Raw genomic sequence first — 18312 nt, 5'->3', positions numbered from 1 at the left:
TCTAAGATGCAGAGAATCATTATCTTGAATCTAGGAATCACATGGAAGGATGCTAGGCACAGGATTCAAAGTTTGCCTGTGTGCTAGGGAAGGCTTGCAGCCCAACCAGATCCTCATGAGAGCAAAATAGCAATGAATGATTATAATCTGCGTGATTTTGGTGACATTTAGTATCAATATATACAGAGCTACATACTGTCCCTCATTTCTGTGGGAATCCATAGAATCAAGACAGTTATAGAATATAATATTTATAAACTATGTGTCCATATTTTAATCACCTGAAATCTTATAGATTCGTTTTTTGTTGTTGTTGTTTTTAGTATGTGTGCATGTGTGTGTGTGTGTCATTTTTCAAGGTAAGGTCTCACACTAGCCCAGGCTGACCTGGAATTCCCTATGTAGTCTCAGGGTGGCCTCAAACTCATGGCAATCCTCTTACCTCTGCCTCCTGAGGGCTGGGATTCAAGGTGTGCACCACCACACCTGCCCTAAAGATTATTTACTTGGTAATTGTGTTCATTAGGTCTATAATTTTTTTTTTAATTAAGGATCTAATGCACCTGTCTCATAACCTTTATGGTCTGCTCACATCACTCTACTCAAATTTATTTTCCATTTTTTTAAAGTTACAAACAATAGCATTAATTTTGTCCCCAATCCCCATATGGAAATGAAAGTTTTGTCTCTGTGTTCATAGAATATTATTCTTCCTTTCTTTCTAAATAGTATTTATTCATCATAGCTTAGCTTAAATATTCCATCTTCTAGGGAGTTTTGTCTAAGAGTCTTCCCTGCTTATGCCAGCAGCTATTTAGTGAGCTACATGTTGCAGGGTCAAAAAAGGATAGTAGATAAAATCTTTAACCTGTGACCTCATGAGAGGCAAGCAGGCATACAATAAAGAACTAAGAAGTTATATATTAAGCAAGATTTGGGAGATCATGGTGAAAGAAGTCTATGGGTAGCACGAAAAAGTATGTTAGATGTTTGTGAGTTAGAATGGGGCATCAGAAATTGCTGTTTGAGTTTGTGATATAGAGACCTGCCAAAAGACTAGAAATGAATCAAGTGAAACTTGGCCAGTAGAGTATACTAATAAGAAGGAGGACATGTGGAGTAACCTCTAATGGAGGCTGAACACTTGAGCTGAAAAAGTGTATGTTTTCTAACTAATTAGAGAAAGAGAACTTTCTTTGTAAGTTGGTAACTGTTCAGAGGTGATATAGCATGGATATTACCATTAAGAAAGTGAAAGAGGGCTGGAGAGATGGCTTAGCGGTTAAGCACTTGTCTGTGAAGCCTAAGGACCCTTGTTTGAGGCTCGTTTCTCCAGGACCCACGTTAGCCAGATGCACAAGGGGGTGCACGCATCTGGAGTTCATTTGCAGTGGCTGGAGGCCCTGGCATGCCCATTCTCTCTCTCTTTCTCTGTCCCTCTCAAATAAATAAATAAAACAGAAAAAAAAATTAAAAAAAGAAAGTGTAAGAGATCTTTGATTTCAAAGTCTGAGTAAAAGTACTAAGCAAATAGTCAAAACACCAGCACTAATATTGCACACTTATTTTTTTTCTTCCAAAGCAAAGACTCACTATGTAGTTGCGTATGATTTCATGGCTTAGGTCGACCTGGGACTCTCTAGGTAGCTCAGGCTGGTGTTGAAGATCCTCTTGCATCAGTCTCCTGAGTACCATAGCATAACCGATAGTGGTGTACCATTCTTTCTAAGACATAGTTTTACCTCAATACTTCCATTAGACCCACTTTCCATAGTATCTAACATAAAGGAGATAAATAACATTTATTTCATTAAACCAGAAATTGTTGCTCCTGTTCTTGGAAGAAAAGGGATCAATATGCATCAGCACAAATAATTTATGTGCATCGCCTCTGCTTCCAAGTATTATGCTGGCTGGAGTCACTAAGTTGTTCAAAGTAGCAATCTTCCATTTGACTCATTTGCACACCTCATGTGCAGGTGACATCATCTGACATCTGAAGGAATAGAAATACTTGAGAATTAACTAGGTGCCCTTCTGACCACTGTTGCACAGCAGCTGCATAATCCTGTTCTCAACCCTGTTGCTATTGGAAGGAAAGACTTAACAAGGTCTTCACTGCTCAGACAAAACTTTCCTTAACTGTCAAACAAAAGAACAGTGTGTGTGGCTGTGTGTGAATGAAATTGTTAAACAATAAGTAAGTAAGTATTTTAAGCCCTATAAACAACAACTGAGAAAATTAGTTTCAAAACTAGGGATTCTAGAGAGTTTGTATATGTTTTTCATCAAAATGGGTTACATCTCAAAAAAACTTTTAAGAACAGCTATATTGAAATGCAGATGATACTATTTATCATTAGTTTACTCTTTGCTTTTTGATAGTAAAATAGTTCCCTTACTAGAAACTCATTGATGACAATAGTCAGAAACATAAGGACTTTGAAATATAATCTATGTTGTACAAATCCAGGGATTTTACTCCAAGAGAACCTCAGAACCTGGAATCAGGAATTTGGGAAGAACCTGGAATACACAGAGACATAGACAGACAGACAGATAGACACACACACACACACACACACACACACACACAAACACGCACGTGCGCACACACACACACACACAGCTTTTCCCTTATTTGACTATTAGAGAAAGTTAAGTCTGACTGGCAAAAGTGGCATGATCGGGCTGGAGAGATGGCTTAGTGGCTAAGCGCTTGCCTGTGAAGCCTAAGGACCCCGGTTCGAGGCTCGGTTCCCCAGGTCCCACGTTAGCCAGATGCACAAGGGGGCGCACGCGTCTGGAGTTCGTTTGCAGAGGCTGGAAGCCCTGGCGCGCCCATTCTCTCTCTCCCCCTCTATCTGTATTTCTCTCTGTGTCTGTCGCTCTCAAATAAGTAAATAAATAAAATTTTTTAAAAAATGTGGCATGATGGTCATAGCTAGAGAAAGGAATCCTATGCTCAGGAGAGTGTGAATATTGTGTCTCTTCCCCCACTTCTCTGACAGAAGTGACTAGTTGTCATGGTTTTTTTTTCCTCCCTCAAGATTTATAAGTAAATCCAGGAAGATTTTCCAATAACTTGGATTTAGGTACATGAACAGGTAGCATTAGCAAAAAGCCTCCAAACACCCTCGCAGACATTACCTCCAGTAGAGATTTCTGAAACTACTTTGTTGTCTACCGTTGTGAGTATTGTTCTACTGACCTCTTGCTCACAACAAACTCTAATTCCTTTTCTCATTTTCCCTGGTCAACGGTGATTGCTGTTATCTATTACTGTTACATAGTAGTCTCTATGTTGTGTAGGCTACATACATTATCTGATTTATTCCTCACCTGTCCCAGTTCTGTGGCTATATCGCAGAAAATGAGTGTCTCAAAGAGGTTTGGTAATTTAGGCTTCAAAAGTGGAGGGGCTACAATTCAAAGTCAGGTCTCTGTGTGACTATGAGTACTTTGTCATTCCCTGCTTGATCACTGTGTCACGCATAGAAAACAGAACACATTAGGCTTCTGTTCTCAGAGGTTTCCAGTTCTACCAATCCCGGCGATATTCCACCATATATCCTGCTCTATCTCTGTGTCCTCTGCTCTGGAATTCTGCGCTGCACTGACGCTTACAGAACCAATGCAGGGAGAGAACATGAATGTTGAACCAGCTGCTGGGTTCTAGGTCCAAGGGCTGCACCCAATTTGCTGCTTACAATGGATAACTCATCACCCACTGCTAATGTGTTTTCCTCAGAAACAAGATGGTAACACTTGAATGATTTCATGCCAGCGTCACTGTGACGTGGGACAATCAATGGGCCAAAGCAATCAGAAGATCAAAGGTCTTTATGAAAACATGACAGTTTATTTTCTATCTGTATCTCAGAGCAAGTAATGAATAGGCAGCTACCCCTACAAATAAGCCGGTTCTGGGCTAGTTCAGTTTACCGTGGCAGTGACGATGGGGACATTATGTCTGTGGGGACAGTTGTATCTGTGCCTTTCATGAAAGGAAGTCCTGTGAACTCAGGTGGCAGAAACAGTCATTCACATCACTGCCGTTTTGTTTCAGGCCATTAACTGCGGTGCTGGCTGTGTCGTGTGTTTCTGTTTATCTGTGAGACATTCTTTCTTCAATGGATCAGTGCTCTCTGGCTCCTATGGTTGGAGTAAATTAAATTTCTCCCTCCTTCAGAGTTTTATTATAATGGTTTATGTTTTTAGATGTCATAAAATCAATCATCTAAGACTATTCTTTGGTAATAGCTGGTATGTTTTATTATCTTGGAAGTAACAACTATTTTGACTAGGTTTTAGAGTTTCTTTCCAAAACTTGGTAAGTCAATTTTCCCCCACCTTCTGCCACTGGTCTGGAAGTGCATAGAGTGGCCCAGGTGTGAATCAGAGTGGCATTTTCCCTGGAGAGTGCATACTGACATAGCAGTGCCCCCCCCTTCTTGCCCATGGTGCCCACGTAGCATCCTTATAACCCTAGGAATTCTGGGCAGTGGGCAGAATGCAGTTGGACAGGTTCAGAACTGGGTATCACCTTGAGTGATCATCTTACTATTGTCATGCTAATGCTCTTTCAATTCTCTTTGGGGGAAAAGCATCCTATCATTTTTGGGAAACATGCAGTAGCCTGGGTGAAAGATTAGGCAGTGTTCCCTCTGAGCCCAGGAGAGGAGAGGCTGTCAATGCTCGAATTTCGAAATACGGAAGATAAGACAATCATCACAGGGCAGCTTCTATGGAGGCCGGTGTGTCCCATAAAAAAATAAATAAATAAAAACAAGACAATTCCAAGATTAAGCAGGTAGGATTATCATTCTTTGCCTCAACAGCTGGGGGGAGTCGCAGAAACAATACCCTAATTGTTTTGTCTTCCAAAAATAGGAATATACATTCTCTTCTCGCTCCACCATCATGAATGAATCCCCCTGAAACTGCATTATGAAGCTGTAGTGAAAATTTTTTTATATGGCTAGAACTTAGAAATCGTTATTTTTTTAAAAAAAAAAAAAACTTTCTGGGCTGGAGAGATGGCTTAGCAGTTAAACGCTTGCCTGTGAAGCCTAAGGACCCCGGTTCGAGGCTCGGTTCCCCAGGTCCCACGTTAGCCAGATGCACAAGGGGGCGCACGCGTCTGGAGTTCGTTTGCAAAGGCTGGAAGCCCTGGCGCGCCCATTCTCTCTCTCTCCCTCTATCTGTCTTTCTCTCTGTGTCTGTCGCTCTCAAATAAATAAATAAAACGTTAAAAAAAAAAAAAAAAACTTTCTAGGGCTGGAAAGATGGCTTAGTGACCCCAGTTTGAGGCTTGATTCCCCAGGACCCACGTCAGCCATATGCACAAGGAAGTGCATGCATCTGAAGTTCACTTGCAGTGGCTGGAGGCCCTGCCACACCCATTCTCTCTCTCTCTCTCTCTCTCTCTCTCTCTCTCTCTCTCTCTCTCTCTCTCTCCCTCTTTCTCTCTCTGTCTGTCACTCTCAAATAAACACATAAAAATAAACAAAAAAATTAAAAGAAAACCTTTCTAGATTATGAAATATCAATTACTAGCAGATTTACTTTCAATTATTATTTGGTTTACTACTTATTTGCTAATGCCACTAATAAAAACTAATTTATATCAAAATTTACCTGTAGAAGACCTGAAGGCTTTCCAACAACTGTGCCACTTTTATTTTTCACTCTGTCATTTTTATAAGCACAATGATGGCATTGTTACTTAACATTAATGTCATTTTGCAAGTGCTAAAAATTCACAAGTTCAATGATTCGCTTGGATTGCACAGTGGGTAGCTAAACTCGGATTTGAATTCACACATCCTGACTTCCCAAGTTCACTCAATGAAATAAAGCATATTAGTATGCTTGTAGATGCCACATTCATACTTATATTTCTCCTGTTTTATTGTTAAAATGTTTGGTGGTTGTTACTGACTTCTTTAACGCATGGCATTTCAGCCTGGATAATTAATGAAACGTCCTTGCCTTTGTTATTTTATTACCAGTGTCACAGTCTGTGAACGGATTCGAAGCTACTAATGATATTGACCGCATCAGTGGGTCATTTTGTTGGGAAGAGAGACTTGGGAACCCAGGCCAACAGTAGCATGTGCTCCTTGGGACACGTGAGCCAACATCAAGGCAGCAGATTGACTCTTCATGGAGGCAGCTGCCCTGGGGAGTAGGATATTCTGCCTCATGCTGGATAGCATCCGGGGGAAATGTAATTAGCAAGGTACCAAGAAAAACCACAGGAAACCAGTTTCATTATCAAAAGAGGAACTTGACACAGATTGTGAGAGAACAGGGCTTCATTCTTCCTGGATCTGAGGTTTTCCAACCCAGACAGACTTAGCCTATATGTTTCTGAATCTCCATTGCATTTTCCCCTCTCATGGTTGGTGAGGATTTTTGAGAATGGAATCATGCTGCACAGTCTCCTTCCCAAGCACAGCAGATGTGCGCCTCACCTGAGAACCTCTTTGTCGGCCCTTGGTCTTTTCTAGTAAAGATGTGATAGGAAAGATGTTTTTAAGGCTTTGATACTGGACCTGTGTAGGCTGCTTAAAAAACTTATTCGGAGGTCCTTGATCAATGGATTATTACTGTTATGGAGTATTGGAAAGTACTGTATTTGTAACCATATACTTTTTAAAAGGCATCCTTTAAAAAGTTATATTTATTTATTTGTGTGGTGGGGACACCATTGTGTACACATGGAGGTCAGGAAAGTTGTCTGCGCTTCAACTTCGTCATGACAGAGTCTTTTACTGCTACAAACCAGTCTGGCCTTCAAATTTTGGGTTCTCTGTCTTGTTTCCCATTGTTCTGTGGGCAATGGGATCACAGGCATGTGTCACTTTGCAGAGTGCTTTATATGGGTGCTAGGAAATGGAATCCAAGCTGGCAGGCTTTGCAAGCAAGTACCTCTATCAGCTGAGCCATCTCTGTAGCCGCTAGTCATGATTTTTAAAAAGACTTTCGAGTAAATGTTTAATCCGACTCAGCGAGCTAGTTTCCATGTTAATTATGGCATGCAGCCTATCCTGTGTTCGTGAAGATGTGTTAATAGAGCCCATTCTCTATAACCCTGAAACGGCTGTGTCCTCTTCACACAGATCAAATCTGTGCCTAAATGAGGGACTTCACCATGAAGCAGGATGATGAGGAACCTAATTATACAGCAAAATAACGCATGTGCTCAAACAGACCCATTTTGATTGTTCATCATAATTAATCATTAAATATGTGTCTAATACTATAGTAAGCCCTGCATCACCCCCCCCTTTTGTCAATTCCACAAATCCTAGTCTTTCCAGTTTTCAGACTGGGAAATGATTATCAAAACATTAAGTAATCACTCCAAGAGTAGGAAAGACCTGTATCTCAAAGTTCATCTGCTTCCAAAGTCCAGCTCATAATTGATGCTGCCTGTTTCACTATCACAAGTGTTAACGATATTGTTCAGAGCCTGAGATTTTCTAACGTATAACAAACTCCATTCATTCCACTACATTGAAAACCAAAAGTACAGCCAATGCACTCAGGATGGCTGTGAGTTCAAGGCCAGCCTGAGACTACCTCGTGAATTCCAGGTCAGCCAGGGCTAGATTGAGGCATTTCTTAAAAAAAAAAAAAAAGAAAAAGAAGAAGAAGGAGGAGGAGGAGGAAGAGGAGGAGAGGGAGGAGAAGAAGAAGAACAAAATACTAAAAACACAGAAGGGTCAAAATGATCCAGGATAAAGAGTTATCTAGGGAAAAATAAAATATGCAAATAGCTGAAAAGCTTCCTTCTAACTTACTTCTAGTCTAGTCTCTGTTAGATTTTAGGAAACTACCTCTTTTTGCTTTTTCATAACTGTGACGTGTAGCAATCCCAAAGGGCCCAGATCTGTAATCCTCGCCCTTAATTAATCCTCACTTTCCCCAGGGTAGAGGTATCAAAGAATGCTACTTTTTCACAGTTATTACCCATGGCTCTGTGTAGGATTATGATATTCTAGGCCTGACTTCCATTGGTTCCTGACGATCCAGCCACAGAGATGTGGGTCACTGAAGTCCGGCTCTGCAAGTCCTCAGCATCCCCTGCAGGGCCCTTCCTCACAGGGCAAGCTCCCCTCCCCCCAAATTCTTTAAATCTTCAACCTCCCTTTTCTGGAGGTTTCAAAACCTCTTTCCTTTGGCTTCAAGTCCTTACATTTTGCCTGGTGTTCCATAAATCTTGGGTCCCTAAGAAACAATTTACATTCTCTTAGTAGAAACACATTTTTGGCAAATGAGAACTAGGAAATTTAACCTCATTCCTCCATGCCAGGGGGTGGTCTAATCTATACATATGGTTTTTCATGTTAAGCTCCAAACTTTACTTTCCTTAGAGATATTTGTAATTCCAAATCCTTTCTCTGATTCTTTGATATGTAAATATTTTAAAAGTCTCTTGCCAGTTTCCTAATCTCAGACTATTTTAAATCAATGATTTGAGATCCATCAATTCACATGTAAACATCAGTGCATGTAGACTCAGGTGTTTTAAGCTTGTAACTTGGGTCTCCGGACCCCTGGCTGGAGGAGGTATCACTGGGGCTGGATCCTGAGGTCTAGCCTGAAGATTTGCAGACAGATAAGAGCTCTGGCCTCTGCTGCTTGCTGTTTGTGGCTTTGCTGGTTGGTGGTAGTTTTTCTCTCTGGATTTATGAATAGGATCCAGCTCCTTCCTCCATAGATGGAAATTTCCTCTGGATCTATGAGCTTGACATAGATCCGTCCCTCCCATAAACCAGGTCCAGTTTGGGTGTTCATCCTAGCAAAGTGAAGCTGTCTACAAGAGTGCTCTTGTCTCCCAGCCTCTGCAGAGAAGATCCTTGCTAAACTGCACCATCTCCTGCAGCTACAAAGGTGAGGAAGAAAAAAAAATAAGTTTCCTTTTGGGTGAATCCCTCCAGCCAGCACCCCTGGCCCTAAAGTCCTACATCCTTTCCCCCTAAAAACTCTCCATAAGTATTGTATTTTTACACATGAATCTATGACCTCGGACTAATTTTATACCTTCCTATTAATATTGTCTTGAATGAAAGTTCATAGCCTGTTTAACTTTGTTCCGTGTAATTCCCATTTTAATATCACCATGTTTAGAATAACAGACATAAAGAAGAATGATATGGGCTGGAAATGTAGGTCCATTACCACGAGGTCTAACACCAGGGTCTGATTCTTAGCAGAAGGAAAAAAGGGAAGACCAAAGGGAAGGAAGTTACATTGAGACTGATAACTGATGCTTTCTTCTGTTTTAAGCATATTCCATTTTCCTCTACCCAGTTTTCTGGAAAATTAAGTTCATGTGAAAAAAAAAATAACAATAATAAAATAGTTCTGAAGCCAGAATATTGTATCTGGACAGCCACCTTGTATCTGTCTGTATCTGAACTGCAGCCACTCATCTTGAATGGTGGGCAGGACCCTCCGTACTTGCTCAGTCATCGAGTGGTGACCGCTGCATCTACACTTCAGCTACCCATTCTGAATGATGCGTGTGGCCTCTCTACTGATTCAGACCCGGTACTCAAGAAATCCTCTCATGCCAAAATGGACTTGTGAGTGCGTTTTTTCTGGCTGTAGCTCAAAAATCTCCCATTTTTAACAGCAATGTGTTGGCTATTATGGGCTAATTAGACTCACTTTTGAATAATTACAGAATAAATAACCCAAATGTAAATGAAGAACAAAATTATCTTCTAATCAGACTCGAAAAATATGATCTATCAAATGATACGTTTCTTTAAATGATTGATTGAGATTACTTACTTAATGAAAAGATGAACCATGTTCAATATACACATCTTTATTCCTAATATGTTTAATGGGATCAGCTCAATAGAAATCCTTTGATCTTTTCTCAAAATAGCACACTGGAAAAGCCATCAAAATTGCAAGGCAATTGCAGTAAATTTACCCTAATGAATAGCAATACACGTAAAGGACCTTGCGCCATCAGATTCAAATTCATGCTAGGGAATTACTTAAATTAACATAAAAAAAAATCAGTCCTGTATTTGTGAACTGCCCAAATTCTAGGAGAACAACCCTCTGCATTCCAAGAAACCCGAAGCCTATTTTCTCTAGACCAGAACATCAGCTAGCACTTATTTACACCAAGTTATTTCTTCTCTCTGGACATTCTTAGCTATGAAAATACATAAAGTATTTTATGTATGTAAGGTAGTTTAAAGTATAGGAAGGTTCTGTTAAACCGTGAAATGGAATAATAGTGTTTGCAAGAACAGAAGAAGTTCCTCAGAAAATCCAGGGGACACATGTGGTTATCACCCATGTCACCTGAGCCTTGATCCACGTTCTGCAAATGCTGCTCAACCAACAGGCTCTCTGAGCAGCTGTGTTAATGGTCATACTCCCTGATTTTGCCAATCTTAAGAGACTGCACACACACACACGCGCACGCACGCACACACACGCGCACACACACGCACACACACATGCACACACACACGCACACACACACACATACACACACACACACAGGCAAGCGCACACTCACACACAGGTTTTGCCATCTCCTTTTGTGTAGCCATCCAATTTACTTGTTACTTAATAAAACTTCCTTTTTCTTTTTTAGTTTGACAAAGGTTTAACTGATTGGAAAGTGGTTCATCATTCAATTAGCTAAGCTTACCACCACCAAATGCAAAGAGAAGCAATCTGTTATTTTAGCATTGTAAATCTAAGGAAAAGTTATCCTTTCTAAATAGGGACTTCAGGAAAGAGAAAAAAGCTCTCCCACCCAAAGATGATCATTATTTTTCATGTAAGGTCCCAACAAACTAAAAAAAAAAAAAAAAGAAAAAAGAAAAAAAATCACATTTTGCAAAGTTCTCCACGAAGATTGAGAAAGTGTTCTATGAAGGACAGGACATAAAACTTTGATGTAGTAAGGCTACCTGCAAACTTAAGTCATCATTCAGTTTTGTCTTTTTGTGAGTTTTCTAAGTGAACCTGAACCTTCAGATTTCATAAAAATGTGGTTTACAAAGATACATTCAGGTAGGGGTGAGGGAAGGAACCTTGGAAAATATGCATGCAAGGAAACAGTATAATATGAAAGATAATTGACAGGAAATGAGCAAAACCATTTATTGTGAATCAGACATTGCACTTCAACACACTTTCACCACAATAATCCATTCATTCGAGCAACCACATATCTTGGCGAAGGGAAAAGACAGACGGTGCATATGGGCTTTTATTGTTTGTCTTGTTTCTTTTTTTAGAAAAACTATGAAGAAAAGGTCACCCATCTGTCAGGTGTTTATGCAACATAATCCAGGCATTTTTGGATTCTCATGGGGACCTGGGACCACCTGGGACCAAAGGTTGTTTTGGATGTCTACCTGTAGAATGTGAGTTGGGGTTCAGCTAGCTCTACTGAATTGCATAGCCTCCTTTTCTTCTCTAAGGTTCCCTTTGTACCAATATGGAGTTATCGCCCAAAGCTAACCACACAGAATGGTGAGCTAGAAGCAAATGTAATTGAGTTCCATGTGTTCCCACCCCAGGAGGTCATCCCTGATCTAGTTTCAGCATGTTTAGTTCGCTTTAGGAGGCTTGAGATGTTTCTTCAGTTGCCTACCAATTTTCAGCCAGAAAAAAACTATTACCAGTATGTAAAGAGAAAAAAAAAAAAAAAAAAAAAAAAACTTGGATATTATTGAACAGGAATGAATTGGGAAAATGAAAAGTTGCCGTTTGTGCTCCGCTTTACTCCAGGCATTGTAATATCTGCCTTCAATATATTAATTTTATTTTTTGCAACACTCCTGAAAAATAAGTGAAAAATAAGTCTTATGCACAAGGTGAAGACCCTGGAAATCAGAGGGGCAGGGCAGGGGACACCCTAAGAGAGAATGGAAAATAGCCCTTGATGTAATTGAACTCTAGGTACAAACTCTGTTTTTATTCCCAGGGGTTCTTGGGCATTAGTGTATTAGATGCATAGGAATGGACGCACATTCGTACATTATGACTCAACAGTACTTGAACAATGATGAAATTAATAACTCAGTACAAATCTGCCTGTTCATTAAGAGCTCTGAGTGGAATCACACAACAACTGAAATTTATGAAACATGATAAAACATATAATTTACTAGCATTAAGAAGATGCTAGATTTTTCCTGTTTTTCCATTAGCAGCTTTAAGAAAGCACCTCAATAATGAACATGTGACCCCAAAAGAAAGTGCTTCTGGAAGGTGAGGGGGAGGGTCTGAGTGATTAGAAAACTTTCATATGTAAATATTCAGGGAGAGTAAAAATACTCAGAAGCCTTGAAAAGGGCACTTAAAAATGAGTGCATCTCTGTTTTCACTATCATAGGGAATTTCTGATGCATCTAAGGCGATAAGGACATTTCTGAATATCCCCCTTAATATGTTACCTGTCTAGAAGTTGCTCTGCATCTATCAAAATTTAATGTACTTACAGGTGAGATGATAGTCTTGTGCATGCATGTGTTGTGTACATTCATGCGTGCATACACGTTTGTACGTGTGGATACAGATGTGTATGGATATGTACTTGTACATAGAGACCAGAACTCAACCTTGGGTATCAAGCCTCAGGAACACCCTGTACTTTTTTTTTTTTTTTTTTTTGAGATAGGACCTCTCATTGGCTTAGAGCTTACTAATTAGGCAAGACTGCCTATGCAGTAACCTTCAGGGATCTTTTACTCTTTCTGCCAATTGAGTACTAGGATTAGAGACCTATGGCATCACACCTGGCATTTTATGTGGTTACTGGGGAATGACCTCAGGGCCTCAGGCTTGCAAGGCATGCACTGTACTACTGTGCTAATTCCCAGATCTTAGTTTTAACCGGATATATCTAACAGTATCCAAAATTCAGTAATGACAGCAGTTATAATTATGACCAATATTCCTTTATGGTTATAAGCAAGGTAAGTAAAAAATAGGAAAGAAATGTAAGAAAACTGGTACATTCATGAACAATAACCTGTAGGAGTAGTTTCCAGAGTGGAATATTATTCAGATTCAATCAGGACAAAAAAAGAATAATGATATTCTTTAGTAATAGAAAGCATGTAAACAGAACTTTATTGGAAACTGTCATGTAAATTGTACCAATTTTGCTTTAGAAAAGCAATACTACATGGAACATTAAGGAAAAACATGGAAAAAAAAAACAGTAAATTGACTGTAAAAGTCAATGAAGAAAAAGATCTCATTAGCAAAATGCTGTATTGAAACAGAATCTGTCCGTCACACAAACTTTCAAGACTCACTAGAGAGGCTGATGGAAAATGACCCTACTGAGGCATCAGAGTTTGAAGTGCTTGCTTTAACAAGAGATGAACTGATGAGTGGAAAGCTAAGGAGGAAGGGAGGAGAAGACGAGAGAGCTAAATCAGGCGTGGCATGAGAGTGTTAGAGTTAGGGTTAGTTAGCTATACATCTTGTATTTTGGGCAACAGACAGTGCAGTAGAAAAGAATTTAAGCACCCTGCATCATGGTGCTGGCTCTCTTGTGGGAGGTATGGTGGCTATGCATTAGCAAATGAATAATACGTAAGTACCCAGGATGATGTCAGATAATGATAGACATGGTACGGAAGTCAGTACAGTAGGATCATCTGGAGCAGAACTGTTAGGAAACTTCTGCTCCCTTCCCACTCTATTAGGGTATTTATCAAAGCTGAGAAAGTCCAAGGAGATGGGGAGGATTATCTCCCTACTTCTCTCCTCTCCTCCTCCTCCTCCCCCACCATCCTGTTCAGAGGAAGACAGGGACCATAGAGTACTCTCTAGGGAACACTTAACAAGACCTATAAGCAATGGTTAGAATAATTGGACCATTTAGCTCAAGAAGAAAGAAGAAGTGACAATTTCAAGTGCAATTAGAGTCCTCACACTGGATTTACTGGGTACTTAAGGTAAGGGCTCTGTTTCAAACGGATGCTCTCCTATGCTCAGCACCAGAAGGATTTTAGGCTACTAGAAAATAGTAAATACTGTAATGACTAAGAACCCATCCAGATCCACTCACTGTCTAAATAATCTAAAAAATGCTAAAAAAAAAAAAAAGATACATTACCCTCAAAGTACACTAATTGTAAACAAAATCAATCACATGTACTCATACACCAAAATGCAAACATTGTTACTGGAACAGCCCATGCTATAGGATTTACAGGTGCGATACAAAAATACAATGTCTTTGTGTAAGGGGTCAATGCCTGAGAGCTTGGATATGTGGCCCAGGGAGAATGAAGGCAAAGAAATGGGAATGATGTAATGATGACAGTGATAACAATAAAAAATCTCCTCATTTAAAAGTAACAGAGAGAGAGAGAGTAGTGGGATTGTCAATGAAAACAGAGGTGGCGCTATGCACACAAACAAGAGGGAGAATTAATAGAGATCATGACGATGGGAGTACTGGATGGATGATCACCAGAAAAGTCAGCGCTATGGTGTGACAGGCGATTCTGGAACTGAGAGCCCTGTGAGTGGGTGGAAGGTGGAGCCCACTGAGGGAGGGCTGAAGCGCCCTTAGCCAGAGGATTGGATCCTGCACTGAACCTTGCTGGCAATGGACCATTGAACACCTGACCCCGGTGGAACTCGGCAGGTGTTCCTAAGAGCTTGCAGACACTTGCACAGGGTGTTCAAACACCAAATGCAGGCTAAAAACTTTTATAGTCAAATATCAGAATGAATAGACTTATTTCTAAGTGGCATTTTTCATAAGAACACAAATCAGCTATTTTACTGTGACAAGTTCTTTATATCAACTATCAGCATTTTATTAAAAGAAACAAGAAAATGGAAACTGCACTTCACCAAGAAAACTAATGGAAATGACCGAAATAGTTGTCTTCCTGAATATTTGCTATGAAACCCAGAGCGTGATTCATTCATTTTTAGGGTCCACAGTCTCCACTTAATGTCACAAGGGCCATATAGAAACAGTAGTTATATATGTCATTCACATCAGATAACACGCAAACATGCCCTGAATGGAAGGAGAAATTATGTGCTATCTGGAAGTAAAGTGCAGCTTACATTTTTGGAAACCGTGGCAAGACTCCACTCTTTGTCTATAAATCTGTCAAGTACCCTCCTGCTGTTTGTTTTACCTCTGTCACACACTCTAGTTTCCCAGGATCAGAAATATATCACTTAGGGAAATTTGCTACTAGAGTAAATGATGGGGACATTTTTTTTTTTTTAGTAGAAAGCTTAAATAATTTTTCACAATATACTGTAATTTTTTTTTCTTTACAATTTTACTACAAGTGACCCAAGGGGAAGCTCATTGTAACATTATACATGAAAATTATACTGTGAGGTAATGGGAAGTGAAAAGTAGCTTCCGTGTGCTACCCTTCATTCACCCATTGCTTCCTCTGAAATACATGTTCTTGATGGCTTGGGTTTGACTACTGAAAAGCATATAAGCATCCCATCTCCCAAATTCCGGGATAATAAGTAAGCGTCACCATGCCTGGCTTTAAAAAAAAAAAAAAAAAAAAAAAAAAAAAAAAAAAACAACTTTATATAATGGAGTAGCTCTCTAAATATAAATGGGTGGAACCTGTAAGGAATATAACATGCAACAAAGATTTACAGTAAAAGCAAGAAAGTAAGAAAAAAAATTTGACTAACCTAACCCACCTGAGCTCGGCTCACAGGGGTCGATATCCTCATCGTCGCTGGGACACTCTGCTGAAGCCACAAGGATGTCATCTGTCGTCTGGAAAAGAATGACGTTCAGCAGATTAACTTAACGTGCACTAAGAGATCCTCTCCTCTTGGTCTCACTGACATGTGAAACAATTCGAGTTTTCCTCCGAGACTGAGAAACCAAATTCATGATTTCTCTCCCCGATGACACAGAAATTAAGTTAGTGAACATATCTTAGATAGATCCCATGAGGATCTGTATGCAAATGCAGACAACCTCGTTTACGACTGTTTCAGATGAGCACACAGAGGTGGTGATCGACAGCCACAGACACCCATCCATCCATTCAACGGTGCACAGAAGCTCCCCGGAGCAGCAAGCCAATGTTTAAAGCAAGCTAGCCGAGACAGATACCTAGAACGTACTATACCCTGGAGCTACAGTGTGGGTATTTGTGCTTGGCCTATGAAAGTAGAACAGCCATAACCTTTTACACTCATGAACAGGTAGAATTTTATAAGCATTTTATTTATTTATTTATTTGAGAGTGACAGACAGAGAGGAGGAGAGAGAGAGAGTATGAGAGAGAGAGAAAGAGAGAGAGAGAGAATGGGCATGCCAGGGCTTCCAGCCACCGCAAATGAACTCCAGATGTGTGTGCCCCCTTGTGCATCTGGCTAACGTGGGACCTGGGGAGTCGAGCCTCGAACCAGGGTCCTTAGGCTTCACAGGCAAACGCTTAACCGCTAAGCCAGCTCTCCAGCCCTTTATAAGCATTTTAGATGTAGCATGTGATTATTAGAAAACACACACTAGATAGAGAACTAGATACTCATCACACCAATCCAAAAATGAAGTAAATAGTAAATGAAGTAATAGACCTTTTAAGGTACTTTTTCTTACTTTTTAAGCTTTTATATTCAAATATCATTTTCATAATGTTTAGATGATAAGTGCTGTTTCTCCATTGTCCTTATGATCACTAAGGCCTCATAATAAGTAAAGAAGTGTACTTAGAGGAGGTTGGAGGAGAGGTGACTGCTTCCTCGGTGACATTATAGTTGCTTCATTGCACTTACGGTTAAAAAAAAAAAAAAAAAAAGAAAGAAAGAAGGAAAAACCTGTCACCGCAGTAAAAAGCAGAGTGTGTAAATTCTCGCCGTTCGTCACACAGTCAGCACATTGGCAACTACCAAAAGTTGCGCTTTACTGCCACTTATGTGCAGCAGCAAGCTCAGCAGTTATTGATGGAATTTATGGAAGCCCACGTCAGATTTGGCTCATGCTAAGTAAGCCAGACAGAATACAAGGCACAAGAGGAAAAGCATCCCATTACATCTGCTGAGCATTAAGGAGACTTGGGTTGCTCAGAGGACACTCAACAGCCAAACTGATGCGGTCTTCATTTCAAAGTAGAAGTGAAATGATACGACATGAATTAAGCTCATTGAGGAGGCATAACATTGTCAGATACAATTCCAGGAAAATTAAGAAAGCTGAGGGATTTTGAAAGCTAGAGACAAGAAATGAGGCAATTTTAAGGCAAGCGGAGGTTTTAAACTCTTCCAAGTACACATTAGGCCTGTGGAATAGAGGATTTGTTTGGAAGCAAATGCTGCACCATATACCTTCAAAGAAACAAAGCCTCGAAGCCAGGCGTGGTGGCGCACGCCTTTAATCCCAGCACTCAGGAGGCAGAGGTAGGAGGATTGCCGTGAGTTCGAGGCCACCCTGAGACTACATAGTGAATTCCAGGTCAGCCTGGGCTAGAGTGAGACCGTACCTCTAAAAACCAAAAAAAAAAAAAAAAAAAAAAAAAAACCCTCGAAAAGAGCATGCTGACGTGTGAGTTCAGTTGTTTTGCTCATGATTCTGCTTACAGCATTTGTAGACTCTTTCATTCTGCTGATGTTATTTTAAAGAAATAAGTTCAAAATATTAGTTTTGTCTCAGGTGGGTGTTTTCACAAGGACACTGTCAGTAACTCGTATGATAGGTAATTTATCAGGCAAAAGCCTATCATTCAGGACAACATCCAAACTGATGATGGGAAAATGTCAAGTGATTGGATTAAGGGGTCTTCTAGGACAATTGTTCCAATACATTTCAAATCACGTAGCCATTTTCTAGATGTCAATGTCAGCAAGAGAGCTACTTTTGCCCTCATTTGAAGCAGGTATCGATAAAAGTTAAATTAATAATTAAGTATATAACACAATCTTTCATTTGTTTGGGGGAATTTAATACATATTGGTATAATCAGTAAAGTATTGCTGTTGTAACACTCTTGACAAGTGGTTGTGGTGTGAATAAATGATTTCAAACAGCAAGTGACTCTCATTTCAGTCGTGATATTGTACCCTTGGCCACCAATCAAAGCAAATAATATAACTTTCATGTGACAGGGAACAACAGCTTATTCTGGAGCCAAATATCAATATCTGTGGCTTGGAAACAGAGATATAGGTTACTCCAAATTTCATTTAAAATGAGGTAAGCATTTCCTGATGTCTTTACAGTGACAGGACAAAAGGAAGTCATGAGTCAGCACTGTCAAATGCTTGACGGGGAACATGGAGATGGCGAGT

At 40.0% G+C, this 18312-nt stretch overlaps 1 protein-coding gene across 6 annotated transcripts in view; it reads right to left on the bottom strand.

Moving 5' to 3' along the window:
- Positions 1-18312, bottom strand: part of Nrxn1 (neurexin 1) — a 450130-nt gene that overhangs the window by 11000 nt on the left and 420818 nt on the right. For 3 of the 6 annotated variants that reach the window (XM_045137745.1, XM_004660157.2, XM_045137746.1), the window contains one exon: positions 15706-15793. In XM_045137745.1, the coding sequence (XP_044993680.1) occupies positions 15706-15793 (88 nt within the window). The remainder of the gene's footprint in view (positions 1-15705; positions 15794-18312) is intronic. The other 3 variants (XM_045137742.1, XM_045137743.1, XM_045137747.1) reach the window with 1 other exon arrangement.

Source organism: Jaculus jaculus, chromosome 18, assembly GCF_020740685.1.
Source record: "Jaculus jaculus isolate mJacJac1 chromosome 18, mJacJac1.mat.Y.cur, whole genome shotgun sequence".
NCBI classification, from domain to species: domain Eukaryota; kingdom Metazoa; phylum Chordata; class Mammalia; order Rodentia; family Dipodidae; genus Jaculus; species Jaculus jaculus.
The sequence above is the reverse complement of the archived record's forward strand: the minus strand, read 5'-3'. Positions and strand labels throughout refer to the sequence as shown.